This window comes from Populus trichocarpa, chromosome 14 (assembly GCF_000002775.5).
Source record: "Populus trichocarpa isolate Nisqually-1 chromosome 14, P.trichocarpa_v4.1, whole genome shotgun sequence".
In the NCBI taxonomy this organism is placed as follows: domain Eukaryota; kingdom Viridiplantae; phylum Streptophyta; class Magnoliopsida; order Malpighiales; family Salicaceae; genus Populus; species Populus trichocarpa.
In genome coordinates, this window is record NC_037298.2 from 9,320,302 (window position 1) to 9,346,411 (window position 26,110).

General features: G+C 35.7%; 2 protein-coding genes across 4 annotated transcripts; one reads left to right on the plus strand and one right to left on the minus strand.

Annotated features, from left to right (window-relative positions):
* Positions 1–251: 251 nt before the first annotated feature.
* On the minus strand, positions 252–23,684 carry LOC7457983 (piezo-type mechanosensitive ion channel homolog). 2 transcript variants are annotated; one of them, XM_024585082.2, is made up of 21 exons: positions 23,401–23,677; positions 23,158–23,238; positions 22,707–22,866; positions 22,462–22,619; positions 21,674–21,830; positions 21,339–21,525; positions 19,529–19,644; positions 17,294–17,378; positions 16,670–16,885; positions 16,405–16,582; positions 13,114–13,242; positions 12,758–12,931; positions 12,353–12,586; positions 10,270–11,820; positions 7,374–9,859; positions 6,497–6,889; positions 5,638–5,796; positions 1,980–2,489; positions 1,412–1,556; positions 1,170–1,314; positions 252–834 (listed from the first exon to the last, which is right to left on the minus strand). In XM_024585082.2, exons 1-21 carry the CDS (start codon positions 23,447–23,449, stop codon positions 699–701), a joined length of 7,449 nt encoding a protein of 2,482 aa, XP_024440850.2. In that variant the 5' UTR covers positions 23,450–23,677; the 3' UTR covers positions 252–698. The 2 variants fall into 2 exon arrangements, 1 of the variants encoding a protein (XP_024440850.2); XR_008057320.1 differs by lacking the exons at positions 252–834; positions 1,170–1,314; positions 1,412–1,556 and having other exon boundaries at positions 2,341–2,489; positions 5,638–5,858; positions 23,401–23,684.
* A 685-nt stretch (positions 23,685–24,369) lies between these two features.
* Positions 24,370–26,006, plus strand: LOC7457985 (protein RESISTANCE TO PHYTOPHTHORA 1, chloroplastic). 2 transcript variants are annotated; one of them, XM_002320351.4, is made up of 4 exons: positions 24,370–24,726; positions 24,857–25,067; positions 25,238–25,407; positions 25,513–26,006. In XM_002320351.4, the coding sequence occupies exons 1-4, from the start codon at positions 24,451–24,453 to the stop codon at positions 25,537–25,539; spliced, it is 684 nt and encodes a 227-aa protein (XP_002320387.4). In that variant the 5' UTR covers positions 24,370–24,450; the 3' UTR covers positions 25,540–26,006. The 2 variants fall into 2 exon arrangements, with proteins under 2 accessions (XP_002320387.4, XP_024441212.2); XM_024585444.2 differs by having other exon boundaries at positions 24,579–24,726; positions 24,829–25,067.
* Positions 26,007–26,110: the final 104 nt, after the last annotated feature.

Below are 26,110 nucleotides of genomic sequence, written 5' to 3' on the forward strand. Positions count from 1 at the left end.
CCTCTTGTGCTAGACTGGAGAGATGGAGCCTGGGTTGAAAAGCTACTCCGAAAGTGTGACCAGCCATAGCAGAAAATTCTAGAAAAATTATGACGGGCATTAAAGACAATCAAATCATGGATTTGTACTCTTGGTATGCGTGCGAGTGGCATTATCCTAGCCGAACAAAGAAAAATTCAAAGCCCACAGCTGGCACGACGCATTGGGATTTTTATTAGGATTCAATTATTCAATTCATTTAGAGTTTAGAATTTGAATTAGAAATCTGCTTTAAATTTTGCAAGAATTAATTCCATACATTGAGAATACGGTTAGTGTACACACTGCTCAACACCCAGAAAAGTTCTGTACACGAATTTGGGTGGATTGAAAACCCTATATGTAGATAGCAGGAAAAATTTCTATTCGACTCCGTAACATTCAGTAGCAAGTCGTGCTGCCCTAACATTGGCCATGCGGGGAGAGAAGTCATAAACTATGAAGGTGCTGCGCTGGAATTCTAAACAGAGGGCGAAAATCACAATAAGACCTTATCAAGATTGAAGCAGTGAATCCTCTGCAGAAATGATATTACGGAGTTTCTCATGAAAGCATAGAGAGGAATCACTATCCATTCATGGTCTTGAGTAACTTGGTGCTGGTCAAAACATAATGTCAGCATCCTTGTGAAGTGAAACTGAAAAGGAAGCTTGTCAGTGCTAGTCTGGTTTGGTGTACTCCAGAAGCATATGTGGCGACCTGTAAATCTTTACGAGTGTCCAGTAAAGAACCTCTTCAACTCCCAGCTCACCCTCTGCTCTCGCAGCATAAATGTCCTCACAAATGGCTATCAACCTACATCAAATCAGGTAATGATTTTTACGAAGGGTAATGCTACATGTATAGATAGATATTACTAAGATTTTTCACAAGGTGATAGGTAGTCTTTTTATGCCAGACTAATCAATTAATGCTTCCATATACGACCCCGCGTTGTCACATCTGTCTGAAGCACTTCTAGTAACAATGGTTTGCATGCAAATGATTTTTCTTGTAAAAATGCAAATGAAGTTCTATCCTATTAAGCATTTTAGGAAAGGAAATCATTTTTTCATTACATTTTCTTTTGAACTGAGCATCCTTTTCAGAAAGTCAATCCAGAAGAACAGAGATGCATGTTAGTTGGTTACCTGTCACAGGAAGGTAGATTCTCGTACGGTATTCTCATTCTTAAGTCTGAGCATTGGAGTCTAATGAAACGGCCCACGGCAAGCACAAAGGTTATGTAGAGACCCCAGATGCTGAACTTGCTGATGGTGTCACCAAGAATACCCTCTGCAGCAGCATTTGAGCATTAGTGCTGTCATGAAAGAAAAAGCCACACCATATTGTTGTATACATAAATGTCATAGAAATGCTTCTTTAAACTCACGTGGTGGTGTTTCCTCAGACATTACAACTGCCATAGGTCCTGTCAAACCTCCACAGCCATGGATATCCGACGAATTAATATCACGGAATGACCACCAGTTAAAATCTGCACGATTTAAGACAAGGTCTGCACTAACTGCATCCACCTGTAAATATTGACATTCAGTGATGTTCTAATAAATGGACGTTCCAAAGGTTCATGTAACTTTATTTAGGACCTACCGGTCTTATGTCTAGACTACCTCATTTAAGACCAATTCATAGTCAACTATCAGTTTTCCTAACTGAAAAATTCATAGCACAATATATTATGATATAAATAATCATTAAATCTATTTAACAGGCTTTAACAGTACTTAATGAAAACACAACAATTTTGATATAATATGCATATATTTATGAATGGCAAATATGCAGATGCAGAAATTAATCTTATAATAGACAATATGAAAGCATCATGAGACTAAGAAACAGTGTATAGTAAGTAGCACATCACGAGTTTAGATGGGGGGGGGGGTTGTTATTGTAAGAATCAATGAAGACAAGTATTTAGATAAAGTGTAGATTACCTCTTGTTCAAAGGATCTGACTTCACCAGAACCAGTAACACGTAAGTGTTTTGCATATAGATTATATATCCTAAAGCTGTTTGTAGAACCATTAAGAACTTTCTGTATGTCTGATTGTTTTGGAAGATCTGGAGGACTGACAATTTTCTCATATTTCACAACTTCCTTTCCTTTCGGCCTATCCCTGGTAAGTACCCATGTAAAAATAATATCCATATCCATATCCCGGTCAAGGGACTGGATAAATCTCATCTGAACCACATTTGGAACAAGCCACAGCACACTTGCATCTGCTTGGCAGCATATGAGCTGGATATCATTCTTATTATATGTATCAAAATAACCATGGGGATCCAGATCAAAATCAGAGTCGATGATATCCCATGGGAGCTTTTCACAAAGGGTAGTTTGATACAAGGTCAACCTTCCACCCACGGTCTTAATATCAACCTGAACACTTGCATCTTTGATGGGGTTTGCGATGTTGGTTGGATTACCACTGCTGTAGATCTGCAAGGATGAAATGAACAGTAGACTGATTATTAAGATGAACTAATTCTTTCACATAGAATTCAACAAAAGTTGAAGATTTATACGTACGTATAAGACACAAAAAAATGTAAATTTAAATATATGTTTCAGTCTTCATAGAAATGGAAATTTTCAAATTAAAACAAAGATGATCTGAATCCATCACAAGTAGCATTGACTCAAACTCCAGTATAGTTTCACAAGTCAACTAACTTGAGAGTTTCCATAGGGCGGTGATAATTTTTTCCTTTTTAATATAAAATGATAATTTGTCACATATAATTTATTTTATTAATTCTCATTCCTTTTCGATACATAGAAATCATGAAGGTGGATCCATTCAAGCCTCGTCATACATAGAAATCATGACATCTCCATTTCATGGAATTTCTGCCCTAGTTACCAAGCTAAAAAATTCCATAGGGTATTCGTCATTAGTTAAGCTTCCTTGTATCAATTGCATATGCACTTGTTGCTTGTATGATGGCACAGAATAACCAGAACCAGCAATCTTCATTTCATCCCAAATTCAGAGAGTAACATAACATACTTGTTGAAACTTTCCCTCCAGAATTTGGCTTCCCTTTTAGCCTAGCCTTTGCAAAATAAATCTTTCATTCAACACTAAAGTGATACCATGAAAATCAATCAAGAAATATATGAGGATTGCTTTCCCCATAAAAATCACTAGCATCAAGTTCAACATTTCTATTGACACCATTGACCATTCATCTTAAAATTTTCTTGATTGAGTTTGAGAAAGTAAGGCTGCGCTTTTACTTTTTCTGCCAAAGGTTGAATCGACAAGCTGACAACAGATAGTATTTGGTAGGGCATTGACTAGCAAGGCTGGTTCTATGTTTGGAGAAGAGTTTGTTACTGTAACATGTGGTGATATGGTGGCTGAAATAGTAAGTGATTTGGGAGCATCTACAGCTTGAATAGTGATGCAGGCAATCATCAAGAGTATATAAATTATAGTTATTCAACCTTTGATTTTATATATATTAGTATTTCCTGTAAACATAGTCCTTTTAGGAAATCATCTTACCTGAGAATATGAATACTACTGAGGAATCTTAGTATACTTATGAAATTAGAATATTAATTAAGAGCTGTTCTATGTAAGAGTTTTCTATTTCCTATTAATTTAGGAATATAAGAGTTTTTGGTGCCTATAAAAGGAGCATCTGTTCTATGTAATAGGAAACACTTTGATACTGGAATCATGAGTACTTTGGTTTAGTTTAAGACTAGTCAATGGGCCCACGCGTGGTCGTTTACAAAATTTGTTTCAATTCTTTCATTAACTCAATTTTGAAATTTAAAATTAAATTAAATTCAATTGTTATTGATTTTGTGATTTAAAAAAAAACATTAATAAGTATGTTGTAGTATTTAACATCACGTGTGAATTTTATATATGTTACGAATATGTTTGATTTTGACCAGAAAAAAGAAAAAAAATATAAAACAAACTTTCAATTAATTATTCATCTCACAAAAAAAATCTGATGAAAAGAGCTCATAATTGGCTTTTAAGTTCTGTAGAAGAAGGTGGGAATGACTTTGGAAGAGTACTCAAGCAATCGAATGAGAGGCTTTTAAGTTCTGTAGAAGAAGGTGGGAATGACTTTGGAAGAGTACTCAAGCAATCGAATGAGATCAGGACTGTTCCAATCAGAAAGAATGATGCTGAGAAAGAGGTTTAGATATAAGGTAGTATTTCTAATAAATTTAGTTTCCCTAGGAAACCATCTTACTAAATAAGTCTATTTAGGCATCTTACTTAGGAATCTTACTCAGGAATATATTAACACTATTTCAGAATCCTTTTTCTTTCCTGTACTTCTTTCTTGCTACAATAACCTGGGTTGCTACAATAAAAACCGTAATTTCCTTCTAAAATCCTTAAGTTTCCATACTTAGCTCACCATGAATTCTTCGGACACATCTTACGTTCTCCAAAATCCAATAGGTTCACTTTCAGCAGGTCTGTTTCGTCCTTGAATTGTTGTAAAATTCTTCATAATCCTTGTCCAAACATGACACCTTTTTTTTCAAGAAAGTTGAAATTAATTTATGGGTCTTTTTGATTTTTCATAAGAAAAATTTTATTTTAATTGTTTCTTTTATTTTAAATGCATTTGACAAATATATAAAATAGAAACAAAAACTAATCAATTAAGCCTTGAATTTGATAGTGATGTCAGAATTGAAGGGTGCATGTTGGTGTGTTTATTTTAGAATAAAAATTAAAAGTGACAAATTAAAATTATTAAAATATTGTCTAATTATTTTGTGTTAAGAAATATATATATATATAAAGAATGAGAATATTAAAAAAAAAGAGCATTAAGAAAGAGAGAGTGCATAATGAGAGGGAAAAATAAATTTAAAGAGTTTTTGGGAAGCATAATCTGAGATGAAGGCTTGCACAACTCTAGCCAACCTGTATGAGGCCAGATTAAAAAAACAAAATCCAAGAAGTAACAAAAGCTAATGATGCTTCATTTGTCTCATCATCACCCCAACCTTCTGATGATAGTGAAATTGGGCTCATCAACAACTCCAAAGCATTGTATTTTTTGCACCAATTTCACCCAAAAATATCTCCAAACCAAACTTAAAAACTCATAAATATATTTTGAATCTTAAATCCATTTTAATTAATATGCTTAACAACCAACATTCAAGTCAAATCTCAAAAAAACCTGAAACTTAGATCAAAGATATATTTTGGTTCAGGAATCCAATAAATGATGGTGATGTGGCCCAAATAATATGGCAATCAACTCCTTGCGAGTAGGGGAAACATTTTCATGCAACCATCAATATTTTGGACACCGGTTTTGTGAGTTTTGGCAGTGTTTCTGTTTCTTTTTTCCCTCACTCTCTTCTTGGTTGAACCAAAAGAGAGTCAAATGTGATTCGGAGCAAAAGGCACTGTTCCTAAATTGCTGTTAATTAACAGTAAAGCATTGTAGAGAAATGCATTTCTATATATATATAAATCGTTTTCCCAAACTTCGAAAACTGAAACTACTTTAACAATATTGAATGCATTCATAGAAGTACTTGGCTTATGTGCCCTATATTAAAATCATTTCAGTGATTAGATTCTTACCAGCATAGGAGCCCAAATAACAAAGAGTAATATGAAAAATAGGCATATCCCACTGCAACATTTGGTCCATTTTGTTTGTTTCTCTCCTTGTTTGTGTTGAGCTCTATTCAAGACAGCATCACATTTGACAAGGTACAGACTTGCATATATGTCCTCCAGCTAAGAGCAAAGCTATGAATCAGACCGAGAGCTAAACTTGCAAATTTCCAATCAAAATGATTCTAAGAAGGAAAAGACATCAACCAAATTAACAAGTAGTTGATTGCTTGTCAGTGACAAGAATGATGAAACAACTATAATCTATCAAATGTCAAATGGTACATGAGAATGCTAGCTGATGCTACTTACCATAGAGTCATGCAGGTAATAGAAACTTCATATTTATTATTCATGGCAATTTTCTTTGATGTCTATAAATAGCATCCTAGCTAGGCATTCAAGACAGGCTATGAATTTTGATTGACCAATAAATTGAGTTTTCACAGAATTGGTTTTCTTGGGGTTTATGTTAGTTTGTCATTCATCAATGGGTCCTGCAAGGATCCCAACAAGTCTTCTCAGGGAGTTTTTCAATGTTATCTTGTTAAATGAGAGCATTTCATTAGAGCACTAAGCAGCAAGAAAGGATTCAACTTCGGCAAGAGACTCAGCATTAACAGAATTAGAAAGATTTCTCTTTCCAATTAATCTATATGCACACAAAAAAGGGAAGAAAATAGCAAGAACCACAATGATGTTACGGTCATGGTACTATTAGAGGCAGTTCATGAAATGTTGAAGTTAATTTAGTAAAATTGGTGTTACTGCAATGCAAGACTTGACAAAAAAAAAATACTACAAAAAAAAAACCTAAGGTTACCTTCAGCCAATCATACATGGTTAGCGATGTTGTTGTGCACGACCAGTCCAGTACACACCTCAATTCATAAAGAAATGGCAAAGCACGATAAAGTCTGTAGCAAAGATAATTGATTTGCGAAACTTTGCTGGTTAAAAACTGCCGATACAAGGTGCTTTTATGAGGAATCCCATGACGAATTTGTATGGCTTGTAGCGCTAGAGATACTACTTTTGCAAGAAATATAGCACGAAGCGCTAGTCCTGCAGCATTTTGGGAATGTTCCAAGTGCCAAGCATACTTTGTAACTGAATATGTGAAGAGAATGAGGTTGAAAATATAGAAGATCAACTTTCCAGTGGCAAATGAACAGAGGTAAATTATGCGGTCCAGAACGATCAGGAAAAAGATGATCTGTATGAATAAAGCAGACAAAAGACTCAAAAACAGTTAGTAACCTTGATGAGATAGCACATAATGACTATAAAATCCCCATAACTCTTAAAAAACTGAAAATTCCACCACCACACATCCTCCAAGTTCACAAGTCAGTCCCTAAGAATGGGTCTCTAATTGATTTTTAAGATTCAGTAAGATAATATGATTTTTTTAATTCCAAGAAACCAAAACATATGCTGCCATAGGCACCCATTTCAAGGGAAAATAAGATAAGGCAATCATGAACTTGGGAAAATGGGAGAATGAGCTGTCATCAGAACTGCTGATTCAAGTTCAATTTTATGGTTCCTGTATATATTGACTCATTCATTTAGTCATTATTTAATCATCGAAATTCAAATTCAGATATACATCGGTAGTCTTCTGTGCTTGATCTTAATCCAAAACTTTAATTTAAACAAGACATGTCTAAGGAAATAAACAAGGAACAGAGACTTACCATCAAGATAAACACAAATTCTTTTGGAAACTGATCTTCAAGCTGATAAACATCAAGAAATTCACTTTTATTCTTTATCACAGATTGGTAGAAAATTGCAACTAAGAAGAAAACACTTAAATCTGCACCAAATATGTAGGCATAAAGATCAACTTCTCGTTTGCTTCCTCCAATCACAGAGACAATAGTGTATGGAAATCCAATTTCATTAACAAACCCAGCATGTTGAGCTTCCAGAATCTCCTTCGCTACATCAGCTGCTGGAGTTAGTGACTTGTACCATTCAGCTGAAGCACAGCTTGTCAAAGGGGAGGCGTATTCCACCTCAAAAACAACCAAGGCCACATTTGGATTCTCTTGACTTCTTTCAATGCTTTGGACATGAACCCTACTAGCAAAAGGGCAAAGATTGGGGTTCTTTTCCTTGCATCTTTCGTCATGAACCATTTTAAGCAATTGGTTTATTCCAGACTCTATTCTCTCTGGCTGAATTCCATCCTCTGGCCACAAGGGAACATCCATAGAAACCTGGACAAAATATGGAGGAGACTCTGCTCCTAGAATCAGTGATTTCCAGTACCTAAAGAAGCTTCTTATTTTTGATTTTACCATATTGGTCATTAGATGCAGCAAATCCTGTGCCCTATCACTCCAGCTATAGCTCACCAGAACCTCTTTTCTATGGAGAGAACTTCTACGGAACTTAATGTCGGTAGATGGAATCCATTCACCATCTTTTACAGTTATCGAGCTCTGCAGGAGGGTGAATAAGTAGACAAGAAAAAGAGGCCAGGAACTGATGACAAAGGATGATGTAATTTTATGTGCAGGAACTCCCAACTCACGAAGTAGGACTGGATCAATACTCATTTTGCAGTGCTGGATGATAATTTGGTAGATATACTGAACCATAATGTAAACCTCAGTGTAGATTAGCATGATAACCCAGAAGATATAGCTCGGGCCAGTGTTTACACATAGAGCATACAAGAAGAGAGCAGCAAGGAACACCATAGAAAGCAAACTGAAGTTCCATAGAAAAACGAGAATAAAACAAGCATAGCACACAACATCATTATTCGATTGCATTTGGGACCATATATGACGGAAGATCCTTCCTATCTGCAAACTAGTAGCATCAGAACTCATATCAGACTGCAGAGAAGATGAACGGTCAAAACTCATGCGCTTAGTCTTCTGGCTCTCCATTTCATCATACACCATATTTTCTGCAGAGGGCTGATTGGTATCTAAATCTTCTGGTGAGATGTTTAAGAAGCTGACAAGGTTGTTAACTGCCTGATTTCCAATCGAATGTACCTGGGAAACACCATCACCTATCAGCTGTACAGCAGATATCAAGGGATTTTCCTTTGACTGGACCTTTGCTTTCTTGCCAGAATCAGAAAGTAAGCTATCAGTTGATTCCTGCATGATCTCCGTGATCTCACAAAGAGGAGGTTCTGCAGAATACTTTGGAGACACTTTTATTTCTAGACTTTCTGCATTCCAACTAGGAAATTCATGCACTTCAAAACGAAATATTGAATCATCTGTAATGATCTGCTCTTCTTTCCTGAGCGTTCCTTCACCTTTTCCTGGGCTCCCAGAATCTCTATCTGTAATACGAGAAGTACTCCTCCTCCTTCTCAGGCCATCACTATCAGGGGAACTGCTGCCACAATTAGTGGTTGAGTTCATGCCGTGAAGCTGGATTTGAAGGTTAAGCATCTCAGATTTCATCTTCTCCACTTGCAGGTTACGCTGGCGTTTCTTCTCCTCAGATTCACGTATGTATAGTAACTGTGCTGTTTTCCATGCAGCTTTCTTCTCTTGCTCACGCACAATTGCGCCAATTTGCTCTGCTTCAAGATATCGTGCAACATAATCAAACTCGTTGGAGGAGAACATATATGACTGAAGGGAAACCAGCATAAATATGATGATCTCCACAAGCGCAGATCTTGCAGTAATCCGAAACCCATAGTCATACTTGTAAAATCCGATCATTTCATATATGTATTCTATAGTCTCAAAGTTCCCAGAACTAAATACTCCTACAAAAGGAGATTGATAGGCCAGAGAAAGAACAATTAGAGCAAAGTTATATATGCGCAAGAATCTGAAAACCTTGTTCTTCTTCTTCAGTATTACAAGTCTCATCCGAAAGAAAACTAGAGCAAACGCAAGATAACCAAGGTGCAGAATGTCATACTCAAGAGTTCCAGTAATCAAAATCAAGCAGAGCACAAGATCCAGGAGATGGCAATAGCAGTAAAGCCTCAGGTAGTCTAGAAAAGTCCACATGCTTTTAGTCTCAAATAAGAGATCCTTCCAAACAAAGGTATTTTTACTTTGAGACATCTTTTGACGATACATTGATGAACCTGTTAAACTGGACAGGTTATCAGCACGGAGTTTAAAGCAAGCAATCATGAAGACTGAAAAATAGCTGATAAGCATGCGTGGATCATCCACAACAAGTCCTACATAAAAAGTAGAACATAAAATTAATAAAGATGAGAAGAGAAAGAGAGAGATGAGAGACAGGGAAAAGTAGAACATTCCCTGAACATTAGACAAACTTGAAAAACACAAACAGAAAGTTAAATTCAATGATACAGAAAAAAAGAAAAAAAAAGGATATTGAATTTATGTATGAAACATCATTACTAACACTCCAATAAACAGAAGAAGATCAGTACAGAGTCACTAAAAAGAGTGAATAATTAATTTCTGAACAAATAATGACCTTTCTGACATTAATACGCAGATAGGAATTTTATATATATATATATTATTTGTCTACCAATCTATATAAAAAAAAACAAATATATTAGGTGGGTGAAGTGAAGTTTGTTAAGGAACAATCTTAACATGTGTAAAAGAGTAATACCAATCCAACAATTCTTGCAATATTGGAAATACAGAGCAGAACTTTCCCAGCAATCATGGCAATGCACATCTGTCTCACTTGGGATATGTTGATTTGAAGGAACCATGCTCTTCCAGATAACAAAATACTCAAGGATGAGAATCGAAGCAAACACAAAGACAAATACAGGCCATAGTTTCCGTATAATGCGCCGTTTTAAGAGAATACAAGCAACAAGTAATGCAACATATAGCATAGAGATGGCATTCAACAATGCAAAACTGGCAAGAAGCAACGCAATCATGTTTATCTCAAGGCCAAAGAGGTTAAAGATATTTTCTATCCAGAACTTCAAATATACTTTTAAGACAGTCTTCTGTGTTTCGAGTCTTTCCTTTTTCAATGAAAGAATCCCCTTCTTATTCCACTTATGACTTTCTTTGGTGCTTCCCCAGATATATCCAAATGAAAATTTACTGGTGCCACTACCCTCAGAGCCCCCTGTTTTGTTGGACACCAGATCAGGTGCTTGAGTGAGACCAGCAGTGATTGATGGCAACGAGTTGCTAATGAATCCCTCTCCTTCTACAGATGGTATGCTATGATTTGGAGGTGGTTTATTTTCATCATTGACCATGGAACCATTCATGAAGGCATCTTCATCTGAGACAAACAATGGACAAGGCTCTTCCCACTTTCCTTTATTTTGACAAATACTTGGCATCTTATCTAACCAACGGAAGACATTGTACTGAAGTGTGCAAGCAGCAATCACCAGCACTTTTGCCCTCAAGCCAGACTCAAGGCCCCAAAAACCTGGCTTGTATGCACGGAAACCCAAGAAAAGGGACAGCTCAGAGTGCTTTTGTCCAGGAAACATTCCGACTTGTTTACCCCACATCTGAAACAGATACTCAGTTGTCACTAGAATTCCCGTGTACAATAGAAATGATTTGGATGGGATCCGAGAAGCTTTAGGTAAAGTTGAACAGGCAACAAGGCCAAGTAAATATACCAACCCAAAAGCACTGATTGGAGATAAAGAAGCATAAAATAATGCAATAAACAAGATCTTCTGGCTATGCCAGATCAGATATCGTTTGATAAACCCAAATACTCCAGAATCCAATGGATCAGGATCATGCAGCCTATTATACTTGCTCTGTCTCCTCTCATAGCTATAAAGTTGCATCACTATTAAGACTGCTAAAGATTCCCAAATATTTTTCAATGATGAAGCTTTTGAGCTGTAGCCCAAATAAAAAAGTAGATCTATTAAGCTGGACAGCCATGTCTCAAAGCTGGGGAAACAGCTCAAACTATAGATGAAGACAAACACCATGACCGCATATGCTTTTAAGGGAAACCACAAACGCCTTTTCGTTTTCTCAACAAGTTGCCTTCCGATTATCCACACAAGAAGAAGGAAAATATACCCAAATGATATATAATTGGGTTTTACAAGGTACACTGTGAGGAGAATAGTCAGAAAAGCAATGTAGGTTCCGCATGATCGATAAGTAGTGAGAAACTTCTGCCCAATTGCACCAAGGAACAATGCTATCCTACTCTCTGAAAGCAGAAAAGAGAAATTAGTTTCAAATACATGGTAGTATCCACAACAAGTACCTACAAATTTGTAGTGAATTTCAGACATCACTCTTGTTTAGAAATTCTGTGACGAAAGTTAAACAAATAATTTGATTATTGTCTAGGATATGATAAGAGAATTAATGCGAGGGTTGTAACCAGTCCTAAAATAATCTAATACTTTGACTGATCTAAATAATTTGATAAAAAAAAAATACCATGGAGTTGCACAAGACTTTTCTATTTTTAATCACAGAGGAAATGAACTTTTTATTCAAAATACTATATTCATTAACAGATTCCAATAAGATGGAACAGTATGAAAAAACATATGTATTATAGAAGAAATAGCTATTTTGAAAGAAATATCACAATAACCTCGAATTTTAAATTTGGTCAGATAAACAGTTCTGTATTTGGGAGTGTTTGTATGAAGACCAAACACATGGACCTTCTGATTAGAGTAACCAAATAGCAAAGTCATTCAAATTAATGGAGACATGGATGAATATACCATATGAAGAATTATCATGTCCATATCTGGTGGTTGAGGAGGCATACACAGACAAGAGGACTGATTTGTTCAGGCCAGCTTTCAAGATGCTAAATCCGATAGGGGGGCTAGGGGTATGCTGTACAATTGCTGAGAAAGAAAATAACATCTCAAAACCATGGTTATGAATGGCACAGAAGCAAGCAAGGAGAGCTATTTTCAAGAAATCCCAGGAACTGTGATGTTTAAGAAGCCCTGCACAAATAACACAAGGATTGGTTCCATATAAATTTTTCCCCTTTTCTGATAAAATTCGAAAAATTGACATGTCAACTATATGTCACAACTCTGGGAACCTCTGTATCAACATACATGGTATTAAGAACATAAACGCTCCAAATTGAACCTGTTAAAGACAATGCCCACCTAACTGCAGCAAAACTTCCATTGTTAAGGAGCCCTTTCGCTCCAAAGCATGAGAGATTAGATTAATCTCAAGAATGTACAGCATAGCAAAGTGAACTTCGCACAGAAGAATCAATGGCTGGCGGATTTTTCTGCTGATATTGTGGCTCAGAAGATATATCAAGAAAAAAATCACTGAACCACAAGTCAAAACAAAACACCAATTAGTCAGCTCTATCAAGCTCATGTTTATGTCACTCACTTGTATGCAACCTATGTTGAAAATATTCTTATGCCAGAAGTCAATTACACAAATTAACAACAAATCAGACTGACTTTTTTATTTTTTTAAGGAAAAAGAAAAAGGAAAAACATACAATATACAGCATGGATGATTCCAGGTTTCATGGCAATGAGGAAGATCAGCACCAGCATGATAGCCCGAGAACATTTTCGTAGTCCCCATGCAATTGTGGCTACAATCAATACCTTGGTGTCTTCTTGTGCTGCAATTAAGGAATAAGAAAGTACAATTATATTGATGGTGTAATCCTGATCAGTTATATTTACTAAATTAAGACCTGGGGAGAATAGAAATGGGAAAGAGAGATTTGTTGAATAGGCCATTTCAGAGTAATGGATGTCAAAATAAAATTCTGAGGGAACTATCTGATTTACTAGCAGTATCAGGAGACGAAATCAAAAGACAAGTAATCACAAGAACCTCAGAACCAATGGATACACCTTATATCACTATCACAGTAATTGAAACTCAAAATAGAACTTGCTCCACAGTTTCCTATAAGCTCAAAACAGATTTATACAAGAAATTGAACTTAGAATCTCTTTGAAGCTAGTAATTATTAAAAAAAGAAGGTGAGATTTCATTAATAAGATTTTTCAAGGAGAAAAGGTAGCTCACCTGATATGTGAACTTGTAGAAAAAAGAAAACAACAATGATATTAGAGTTGCATCAAATATAACAGTATGAAATTGCAATCTTATTGAGACTTGAACTGTGTCCAGAAATCAACATTTCATTCTCATCTTTTACAATATTGAATCATTCATTGTTTTGGAAGGATCCAACTAGACTATTAGATGAAATTAGAGCAAGGCTGCTAGAATTCAGATAAGCAGGACTTCTGAACCTAGAATTTCTGGGTAAAGCTAAGACTACAAGAAGTGGAGATACGAGTAAAAAAACTAGGTGAAAATTGATAGCTGACAAGTTCCAAGAAATTAGGCAAGTTTCCCCTCTAGATCAATAAACTTGTGGAAGAACAGATTATGAGAACATTTAACAGGAAAATTCAGGTGATGATTGAAATAATATGCCAACAGAGATTGAAACTGTCTGACAAGACTCAATCATTTCCAATCAATTATTGTAAGTTGAAAAATAAATTCAGCTCATCCAGACATTTCTTATTGCTTTGCTCCTGAAGTTATTGGAGTTGCAAGAATAGGATTTGATTATCTAGTTTTATTTGATCATTCAAGGTTTCTCATCATTTTAAAAATTCATATTATGTTCTACATCATATTGGATGTTTTACTAGGAATCTAGTTATATTTTCTACTTAAATGGTTCTTCTATGGTTTTGTGCTCCTATTCCTGTACAGTTTAGCTTTTTCCTTCTTAGAATAGCTTTGATACCTATATGAAGCATTCTAATAAGACATTAAGGACAAAGGTTAAGATATTGCTTGATCAAATAAATTGAGTTATCAGTGGTCAGTTCTCTTATATACTTATGAATTTGTTTTATTCATAGCTTGGTTCTACATCAGTTATACATCATTTATCAAATGTTAAAGCACGTCTGATATGACTACATTTTTTAAATCAAGTTTTTCATTCACCAGCATCAACTCACCCACTTCTACCCCAATAAGCTAATCATGTTCTCAACCCTTATTTCATTCACAGATCTTATTAATAGATCTCAATTTGTTCACGTTGCCGATAAGAGTAAACACAATCAATTGCTCTTAGACAGTAATTGCAACATATATGATACTTCTCAAACATAACTAAAGTTGAGAAGTATGAAGATCATATTCAAGACTTAAATGTTAAATAAAATATAACGAGCTGTAGAAAAACTTTACGGCTTGTTAATTATTAAAAGTAAAATCAGCATGGATGAGAGCAAGTGGAAAAAATGTGCACATCTATACATGCTTGATTTTGCATTACTCATGATTTTAGAAGTTGCCCTCCGCTTTCTTTACAAACAGTGAATTTTATCTTATTTACTCTGATGGCACAATTTTCTTGTCACCATCATCTTTATTACCATGTTCAGTTATTATGCTTAGAGGAAAAAACATGCTTCTTACGTGGAAACCACAATATTCATGATTCAACAATTAATCTGGCATGCAAGGGATTAATTAAGGATTTATGGCAAGATCATAGACTTAAATACAGATCAATGGCATGAGTTTTAGTTAAACCTAAATTATGGAACATAATACAGAGATTTAGCCTGGCAGGCTTTGAGAAGGACCCATCAAGAAGTCTTATACCTTCCTTGACCTTTCTTAATGGAATTAAATGTGTCCTCCTAGATACATCAAACTACTTAGCCACATCATAAGGAACACTTGGCAACATTTTCATAACTCAAGTGTTCCCTCTCTCATTATAACTACCCTTCATATCACACACAATGGAACTTTTTCCCTCATCCACACTCTCTTCCTAACTTCACACTTTCTCTTTCTTGCCTATCTTTCGCATATGGAGTGTGTCCTGACATTGGCATGCCAAAGTCCTAACTGTCAAAGAACCATCTCAACCCAATAGCTTAAGCTGTTAAGTGAGGTCCCAGGATATGATTTATATTATTCTCTAACACACCCCCTCAAGTGAAAGCCTTTTGGGCTTGAAACTTGCACAAGCCCACATTACCTTGTGTTTAATTTTTATCAAATAAATGGGGATGGTGAGATTCGAACTCGAGACCACTTGGTCATTAAGGCTCTGATACCATGTCAAAGAACCATCTCAACCCAATAGCTTAAGCTGTTAAGTGAGGTCCCAGGATATGATTTATATTATTCTCTAACACTAACGTGGTTGTACCAACATGACCTTTGAAGTTACACTTACCCATCATGTCCAAACATTCCTCTCGGGGAGTGTTGACAGGCATTATTTAGCAATTAAGTCGCTAAGTTTATTAGGGCTTTTATGTAATATCATCTACTCCGACCCTTCTCATTTGATCATGGGTGTAGAGTGAAAAGACAGTACATTTCACATCTTAATCCCTCACTTACATCCTTTCTTACACGTTTTGGTATACAACTGATGTTAATCATGCCTTCTGGGATATCCTGCCATTACACTCACCCTAAACCAAGGAATTTTTACCCTGCATACCTAACATGTCATGCACATCCTGCCACATTAAGCCTTCCAACTTGTCTCATGCCTCTTTCTAATCCATTATAAACAATACTACCTTGCCCCATGTATAAACAAATAACCCTCATACAACATCTTGTCTTGAATAATGATGCGCACACGTGAGAGAGAGGGAGAGGGAGGGGAGGGGTCAATAATTTAAGCAGGAGGAAAAACTAACATACCTATATCATGACAAATAAAACAGAATAATCAGTCAATTAATGTTAAAACAATGGGTTTCATTACCTTCTACAGTTGAGTTGTCATTAGAAGATCCATTACCCTCATCAGACAGGTAGAGGAAAACAGAGTTGTTCACAAGATTACCCAGAGCAACCAAAATGCCTAGACAAAATTGTGCTAGCAAAAACAATCCAGGAAGGGGATAATGCCATAACCCAACCATGTCCCATATTTCCATATCCTGCATGCATGCCAAGTAATGACTTCACACCACTTAAATTCTCATTACAGTAAGCGACAACATGTTTACACTGAAAGTAAGGATTACCTTTCCAAGTTTCCAACTCAAGAGTGGAAAAGCTACATTGAAAATATATGTGCTAACTGCCCAAAAGAGTATGAAGACAAGAAGCAGCCCATTTAATCGATGCAAACGAAATACGGAAGGGAAGGCATAGACAATGTAGCCAACATATGCAAGTAATCCAAATGCACATATACTGGCAAAATGAAAACTCCAGTAGGAAAGGGCAAACAACGAGACCTGTCAATTCCAGCAACAAGAGTCAATTAACATGGATTCAGAAGATAATACAACATTGTTCTTAGTAATCTGAAATAATTAAGCAACATTATCTACACCAGGGAATAAAGAAGAAAAACATGTGCAGTTGTAGATTGAGCGGCAACTGGTGGGTTCAAGTGAACTTTTTCCAATGTTGCCGATGGAAATCAGCCAAAATTAACCGGAAACAATTCAGAATAAAATAATTTAACCTATTGGTATTAATTTGAAGTGAATCAGAAAAATAATTGTCATATCCAATTCAATTTCAAGCAAAAATTATTAAGGGCCTTCATGCTTAAATTTTCCTTCCCCCTAATAGTAGTATCATGGCAATGAAATGGACCAGTGCGGCAAGCAGGTGACATGTAGTTTCCGAATATGTACCGGGAAACCATATGTGAAAAAGTTGATGCTGAAAGTCCGAAAAACTGCTCCCCTTAATAAAACATTAGTATGCCTGACACCAGATCTGCAAATTACCATGAGTTCAGTACATTTGACACAAGCAAAGAAAATTTCTGCATGTAACTCAATACCCTATGCTCTGAGTTGGTTGTTTACACCATAAAGGCTGGTTTTATTCAGTCCAGACACATGCTTAAATTTTCAGGAACTCCAACAGCATACACATGCATGAGAGAGAGGGAGAGGATGAAAAACTTCAGGATGTGCAAAAATTGTATTGCATTTCATAATAAGCTAAATTAAAAAAATTGCAGGGTTACAATGGAAGTGGACAGAAATCATTTTCCACTAGACATATCACATACTAGTATTTTATCATCAAACAAGACTTCTTCAAGTGTAAACTAATGGGTAAAACAACCTTAACAATTAACTGAAGAACATGACAGTCTGTAAATTATGGTTAGTATCCAGTTTTGAATCAGATCACCTTTCCCACCAATACATTTTCTCCTGATTCGGGTTACAGGTGAAAACTATAACATATGGGCATATAGGCCCTAGAATTTATTGATCTGATAAAGAAGGAAAACCAACTAATTTGTCCTAATACTTCCAAGCTAGTCTTCGAATTGCATCTATTGTATTCCTAAAATATAGTGAAACCACTAATTGTCAAAATTTAATAGATCAGAAGTGCCAGCATGTGCCATTCAAATGACATAAGATAGTAAAATGTGAAACTAGGAGGGCATCTATTTGGCACACACTGCTCCCCATCTGTTAAAGCTGTCACATTCAGTGGTAGAAAAGGGATTTATTAGAGATGTACAACAGTGAGGAGATATAATAGAAGCAATTATAAGTTCAAGGATAGATTGAAGACTCTGGAAAGTATGATAATATATTATCTGATTTTCCCCTGAGAAACATCACGCCAATTTAATGGACTTTTTAAGTCCAGGACCAGATCCTTTTTATGTAATGGGGTTATAGCATTGTGAAGGTTAATTGTGTTCACATCATTCAAGTGGGAAGACTATGGAATTAAACTTCATCCTTTGGATATACTTCAGTCTTATGAATCTAATACTTCAAGGTAGGCTTTTTTATTTACAGGGAGAAAAGATTATACAGTTTGGTCTGTGGATGGGACTGGACCTTTCTCTTGCAAGACTTTTGTCTGTCATCTGTCACAAGACAATGGTACCCAATTTTCTTTGGCCAATACAATTTGGAAAGCTAAAGTGCCTTCTAAAATTAAAGCATTCATTTGGATAATGGTACTCAACAAGACTAAGACCACTGATTTGTTGCAAATTAGAAGGTCCCACAAGGTCTTATCTCCTGATATTTGTGTTAAGCATCACCAAAATGGAGAATCTCAGTCATTATTTTTACTTACATTTCCCTAAAACTTAGGATATGTAGCAAAAATTGTTTGATTTGGTAGTAAATCTTGTGTTACCTCAAGAAGTAGATTTTTATTGGTCTCTTCTGTGGGTTTTGGAAGGGAGAAAGATTGTAAGATTTCTTGGAGAAGTGCTGTTGGTGCAATTATTTGGTGCATTTGGATGTAGAGGAATGCAAGGATTTTAATAACCACTGCACATCGGAGCAGTTATTGTGGGTTATGATAATCTTCTAGGCTTCTTTGTCATGTCAAACTTAAGGAACTTTTGGAGGCACCTGAGCTAGCAGATATACAAAGGGATTGCTGTGCTTTGTTATTCTGAACTAGACTGTTATTTCTTTTCGCTGTTTTGGAGGATGTCTTATTCTCCAATTTTGTATTATCCATGTTGCTCTAATAAAACATTCTTCTATCTAATAAAAAAAAAGTCTAAAACTTCAAGAATTAACACAGTTTTCATCAGAATTTTAACCTGCACCCTAATGTTGATTGCCCCAAAATCCAGAACTGAGATTCCAAGGAAATTGTTGGAATGCAGAGAAGGAAAAGACAGACACGGCAAAGTCTGAAGAGCTGCACTCAGACTATTGTCAACAACAAACAAGTTCAGACACCTGTGTATGTCATCTTACACACTTAACCCTTAACCTTAGATACCAAATGTCAGAGTATAGAAAAACCTTCTGTTTTTTTTACTTGTAAAAAATAATCATGGGAATTATATTGTAATGACCAGACACAAGAAAATCAAAAGGAGATCGCAATATGTAAAGCAGATCAAAGATTGTTCCAAGTTTTACCTTGATTTGCGAATGAAAAATGAATGCCTCAAGGGAAGAAGTTGCTCTGTCAAATTACTTCCTCTCATAGACATAATGAAATCCATTTCCTCCAAATCACACTTGATGAAGGATAGCTGCATTAGAAAGCAGCAAAGGTTTAAAGCCAAACAACAGAGATAAAGTACAACAAAAAAAGACCTTCTTTGCCACTAATTTAAACTCCTCATTGGAAATTGCAAAACAAATATATGCTGCAAATAATTATGTGATGCATAGTTAATTGTTAGGCAAATTATGGTTCGCCAACAGAACAGAACTCACATCAATGGAATGCTCTTTAACAATTCATCCATTTTCCCATCAACATGGAGTTGCTTTAACTAAATTTGCCATCTCTTTTGTAAAGAAATGGGTAACAAGAGGGAGCTTAATTTCCAATTTGATAGCCTTTTTTTTGTGCAGCATACATTCATGCCCCTTATTTGCTATTTGAAAGCTCTCCTTTCATTCAAAAACATGCCATATCCACTAATGTCGCTATCTTATTTTGCTTTAGAAAGGCATCTACCACATCACAGAGCTTCAAATCTTAAGCATATAGTCTTTCTCGAGAACAAAAGTAGTAATTTTTTCCCCTTTTTTTTCCCAGGACAAGCAGACCATACTTGACCCTACCTAACTATCAAAACTTATGCACTGAAAATACTTTCTTTCCTTTTTATGGCATCCTGTTAACACCATGTTCATGCTCTTGTTATTGACCTGTCCCCCTCTTAGTTTACCTATTCATTTTGTTGATTTTTTTCCCCTAATATCCATAGAAAAGACCAAATTAACTCAATGCAGATAGGGCATAAGACTAATAATGATGAGAAGTACTAATTACAAACTACTTATGGATTTAAAGCTATTTGTCTCAAGAACACCTCAGCGAGTTTAGATTTCAAACAAAAATACAGAAATGTTTAGATCTAAGATGATAAATTTATCCAACCTATTTCACTCCATGAAGCATGGAGGCTGAAAATCATGTCAAAGACAAAACTTGGATGGTGCAAACATCCCTCAAAGGCTAAACATGAAGTAAGAAAAAAAAATGAAAATGGCTATGCCTTTTGCACAAATTTAAAGACAAATGGCATTTTCGTATATACAAAGTATTTTTTGTTTTTAATTGTTAGAAATTTAGAGGACAAGTAATTAGACTAACAAGTGCGTGAATAACATCACCCGCCAAACACAGTCAAGCAGCAATGCAATCAGATTCTCCTCTTTAATACCTTCATGGGAAAATATATCTACTTCAGCTGCATGGAGACAGACAGCAACCAGAGAGCACAAGTTTTTATGCATCCTAACAAAAACCACATGCTATTTCTGGAAAACAAGAGGAGAAACCCAGACTAACAGTGATGACAAGCACTAGGGAGCATCTTCAGTAGGAAGAAGTGAATAGGGACACCCATTACTATAAACGTTGAAAGGCATGAGGATGATTATCTACAATAGAACACTCTCCCTAAGTATTCTAGAGAGAAGGATGAGTATCTAGTCTAATTTACTTCTCCATATTCTCACTCTATGCTTTGTTTATCCAAAGCTAAAAGTATGAATCGAACAAAAGAAGTACCTGGAAATGCATTTACAATTTCTAAGATCTAGTGAAAGCTACAATTAGTTAACTTGTTTCCTGAAGTAGGGTAAATATAAAATGGAGGATTTGCAAGACCTCAACTCTAGATATGAGGAACTCAATTTATTTCCCACTTCTAACATCAAATCTTATACTGATTTAAACAGAGTAGAGCTTATGATAACAAATACATACCATGATGTAAAATAGTACAAGAGAAAGACCGGAACAAATTTCATGCCACTCGGATCTTCCAGATATTTTGAACAAGCCAATAAAATCAGCTATCCACTGAAGTGTACTGAGGAACTCTATAGGAAGCTGATAGGTATAAAGCAGTATAATGTTAACGCTTGCATACAGTTGAAGAGGCCTCCACCACCTTCAAGACATGCAATCAAACAAAGTCACTTGAAGAAGTAACAATTGATCTACACAAATTTAGCGCACGTGTCTGTGGGTGTTTGTGATAAAGAAGGGTGGTGAGAGAAAAGAGAGACTCTAGTGGAAGGTTATGTATCCATAGAAACCTGAAAAGTCCAAGAAAGTTGCTTGTTAGAGACCAGTCCACGAGGCCTGCACAGCTGGCAATAAAAAATGGTAGAGAAAGCCATGAGGGATGGCTTATCCCCACACCAAGTTGAATTGCGGGCAACAGCAAACAAGAAGCAACCCTAAGATGTGAGCCTTCAATGAAGGAAAAAAAAATCCAAATCAGTACCTGCATCCTTTTTTCAACTCATCAAACCACTTTTACCCAAACAAACACAAAATAAGAGCTTGGAATTTCATTTTTTTGCTCCAATACAAGGAATAGTGTGTTAAAAAGCAAAAAAGAAAACTATCCATGATTTCCCAGACCAATTCAGTACAATATCTGCCTCCAACATGGTTTTAAAACCTCATTTAAAATCTATCCATTATTTGACCTATTCATTCAAGGTTTTAATGAATGGTTACCTGGAAAAATTTAAAACCTCAATGTCTAAAGAAAATCCTTAAAGGCACAAAAGAACTAAAGCAAAAACCTCCCCAGTCCTGAGGAGAAAGAGAGGTGCATACCCATCAAATGAAACTCTATTGGTGGTCAGATTAATGAGACCATGATAATGCACTCTTGCATATCCAATTCACAAATGGTGTTCAAATGAAATGCTGAGTTTCTATTTAGAATGTTTATTAGTGACATAAATGAAAATTAAGTTGTTACATGTGCAAATTCAACCAATAAGAATGATTATAACAGGCATACCATGCATTTTAAGAAGGAAATCAATTACACGGATATAACTTGGAGCTTTGTTAGCTACTTACAAACCTAAATGTTCAAGAAGGTTTAAGAAATGACCCCAGCAGGAATCTCGCCAAGGAACCAGACCAAATCTGCTCCCATATATATCAACTAAAGCAACAAAAACCGCTAATAGTTGTATAACCAAGAAGTAAATTACAAGTGGTGATTTCCAGGAATGGATTCTGCAAAGTTATATCAAGAGAAAATCTCAATTCATGTGGATGAGATAAGGGGACGAAAGAAACAAACAGAAAAAATCCAATGCTTACATCATAAAACCAGTTAAATGGGCCCACCAAGCATCTGCTCCACTCCATTCATCTCCCAGAATTGCCCAGATGACAAGATACACTGCTTGAGAAAGAATGACTACTAGGGAAAAGATAATAATGAGCCACAATAAAAAAAGTCGCCGTTGAATACGAAAACCTGTCAGAACAGAATGTTGTGTTGTTAGGATAAAGCTCGATGAAAAGGGGCATAAAGAGAACTGCTGCCGGCAATACCAGGTGTAAATGAGGTTCAACTATTTTGCAAGTAAAACATACACTAGTGTTATCTAAAAATTTATGTTTCTTTTTAAAAAAATCAATTTATGATTGCTCATAACTAATATTAACATGTATGTAATTGCTCACGAAAGCGCTAGACAATCAAGAACATCTTGCCAATGCCACACAGTGTAAAGGCAAATTCTTACTGAAGTTCTTAAAGGCTCACCTATTTTTGGTGCAGCGTACTGAATAAGAAGGAAAGCTATTAAATCAACAAGAGAAATCAAACTCCAATTGATCAAAGAAGCTGCAAGAAAAGAGGGGCAAAAAGTTGAAGATTTAAAACCCGCCAAGAAAATTAATTTCCCATGAGAGAGAAAGCAGCTTCGAAGCTGCAGCTGATAAATAGTTCTAATCTTGAAGTTAGTTACTCCAAAAAAAAAAAAAAACGTATGGATGAAGAATATACATGTTAAGAGCAGGACTGGCAAGACAAATCCAACAAGAAAATTCCCCATTGTTTGCCAGCAGAATCACATTGGTCTCCTTGCCTTCTTATCGAAATTATCCGATTCGATAAAATCACAAGAAACCTATTAATTGTATTGGATGCCAAAGGTTTGCTTGGTTGCTTGCTAGCTTCCGTCACTTGGCCCGGCTGTTTGTAGAAGGAGACTAGGAGGGGCAGACCGGACGAGGAGGTTTTCCAACATCAAGGACAAGATCTTAAGTTTGTTCGCTTTTACTTTTTACAATCCTTTTACCTACTGGTCAATGCAGTTTTATAAATGTGAAACGAGATGTCTTAACTTTTTCGATTTCTCAAATTAGGTGTCTCGACTCTTGTTTTTATCAATTGTATTACTCAGATTTGATAATAGATTTGTTATTTGAAAATATATTAAAAAAATATTTTTTTAAAGAAATATTGATAAAATTATATCAAAAAAATTCAAAAACAAAACAAAAAATTTAATTTAAAAAAATAATTAAATATTTAGGAAACTGGATTTCTAAATAAACATTAATATTATGTTTGTTTTTACATTTTAAAAAAAATTTGAAATTTTTTATTTTATTTTTTATTTTAAATTAAATTTATTTTAGTATTTTCAGATCATTTTATATCAGATATCAAATATTAATTTTAAAAAATAAAAATATTTATAATATCAAATTGGCTGAAAGTATCTCAATAGACTTAATTACTTACTCTTCAATTTTTTTTTATTTTTTCAATTAAAAAGCATATTTTGAATATAAAAATGGATGGAGGGATCAAATTAAGCAAAAGACTTGAAGTGGAAAGGGAGGGATTAAGGAAAGAATTCAATGAGAGAGACACTCTAAGAAAAATATAAAAAGTAGAGGGACTATCAAGCAAAATAACACCCCCAAAAGCTTAAACAATATCAACAGAAGTCGGTGTGATATTTGTAGCTAGCCATACATTCCTTATCAAATTGCATGCAGCCTTTTGTCTTGGTTGAAGAACAAAAACAGAAACCAATAATATACCATGAACGCTCTCCTCTCAAGCTCAACCTCTCTCTGCAACTCTCACATTTTGAAGCTGACATCCAAACCCACAAGTTTCAGGCTATCATTACCATGCAATACCAATACTACCCGGTACTTGGGCTGCGACAGCTTGAGCTTGAGAATACGAGCCAGCAACAATGCAAATGAAGTGGATACGCAGACAGCAAAAGAAGATCAGGCAACTGAAACAAGCAATCAAGTCTCCAGTTCATCATCTGCTGCCGCACCTGCAATTGACAAAGACCTCAAAAAGGTTGCTTCTATTTTTAACTGGTTTATTTTCATATGGGTTTCTTTCTTCATGTTGTTCCGTGGATGTTGATGCTTATGTTATTGGTATGAATTGAGTCAAAAGGATGTCTCTCTTTGCATTACAACAACAGGTGGTTCAAAAGACTGCTGCTACCTTTGCACCAAGAGCTTCCACAGCTACAAAAAATCCTGCTGTACCAGGAACTACCTTGTATACTGTTTTTGAGGTTCAAGGCTACGTCTGCATGTTGTTAGGTGGAGCTCTTTCTTTCAATCTCATTTTCCCATCAAACGAACCTGACATTTGGAGATTGATGGGAATGTGGTCCATCTGGATGTTCAGTAAGCTTAATTCATCCTTCTCTGTTTTTTCCATTTCTAAATTCATTTATTACTTCATTAGCTCAAATACAAGAAGCTAGCAAGCTCTGGTTTTTATTAGTCCAATATCCTCATGGGCATAATTTGATTCAATTAAAGATTCAGTTGCCATTTTGTTTTTGGGCTGGCAGCAATTCCTTCCCTTCGTGCCCGGGACTGCTCCAAGAATGAGAAAGAGGCTCTTAATTATCTATTTCTACTCGTCCCTTTACTCAATGTTACAATCCCCTTCTTTTGGAAGTCCTTTGCGTTAGTATGGTCCGCCGATACCATTGCCTTCTTTGGAATGTATGCATGGAAGGTATGATATGCATGCTTTAATTTATTTCTTCCTTCAAGAACATTCATAGAGTTGGATACTCTTACTTACTTTGATAGTCATTTTGAAATATGATGCTTTCTGCAGCTGGGATGGCTCCAGAAAACAGAGTAGCTGGGAATTCAACATTTCTTCCTTTTCTTTGTTTGGATCGTTTGATGCAGATGACACAGTAACATTGCTTAGACCTGCAATTGAATTGCCTTGCTACACTACGGGCATGGAGATAGTTCGCGGTGATTGCACAGCAGTAGGTGCCTTCTGTCAGTAAGATGGAGATGCCAGTCTTTTCTTGTGGCGTGTAATGACAAATCCATCTTGATTTTATTGACTGTTATCCCGGGGGCTTGCTAGCTTCTCGTCTTCTCTTATTTTATTAAGTGGATTCGATTCACTGTAAGTGATACCATGTACACAATACCTTTGCTAAAAGATGTAACATGATAGTTCACTAGCAAAATAGACCTGGAAAACGATTAACCAGCATATTCATGGCAGGAGGCTATGCAATTTGGCTGTTGGAAATCTTTGTGTAAATGTGGACTGAATGGCAAATTGTATAGATCGTTTTACCTTTCTCATGGGTGTTCTGTTTTCCATATAGATCTAACAAAAAGAATGGGAGTTGCATTTCTTTTCAAAGGGGCTTCTTAAATTCTATCAAACAGAGACTAGGCACTTCAAG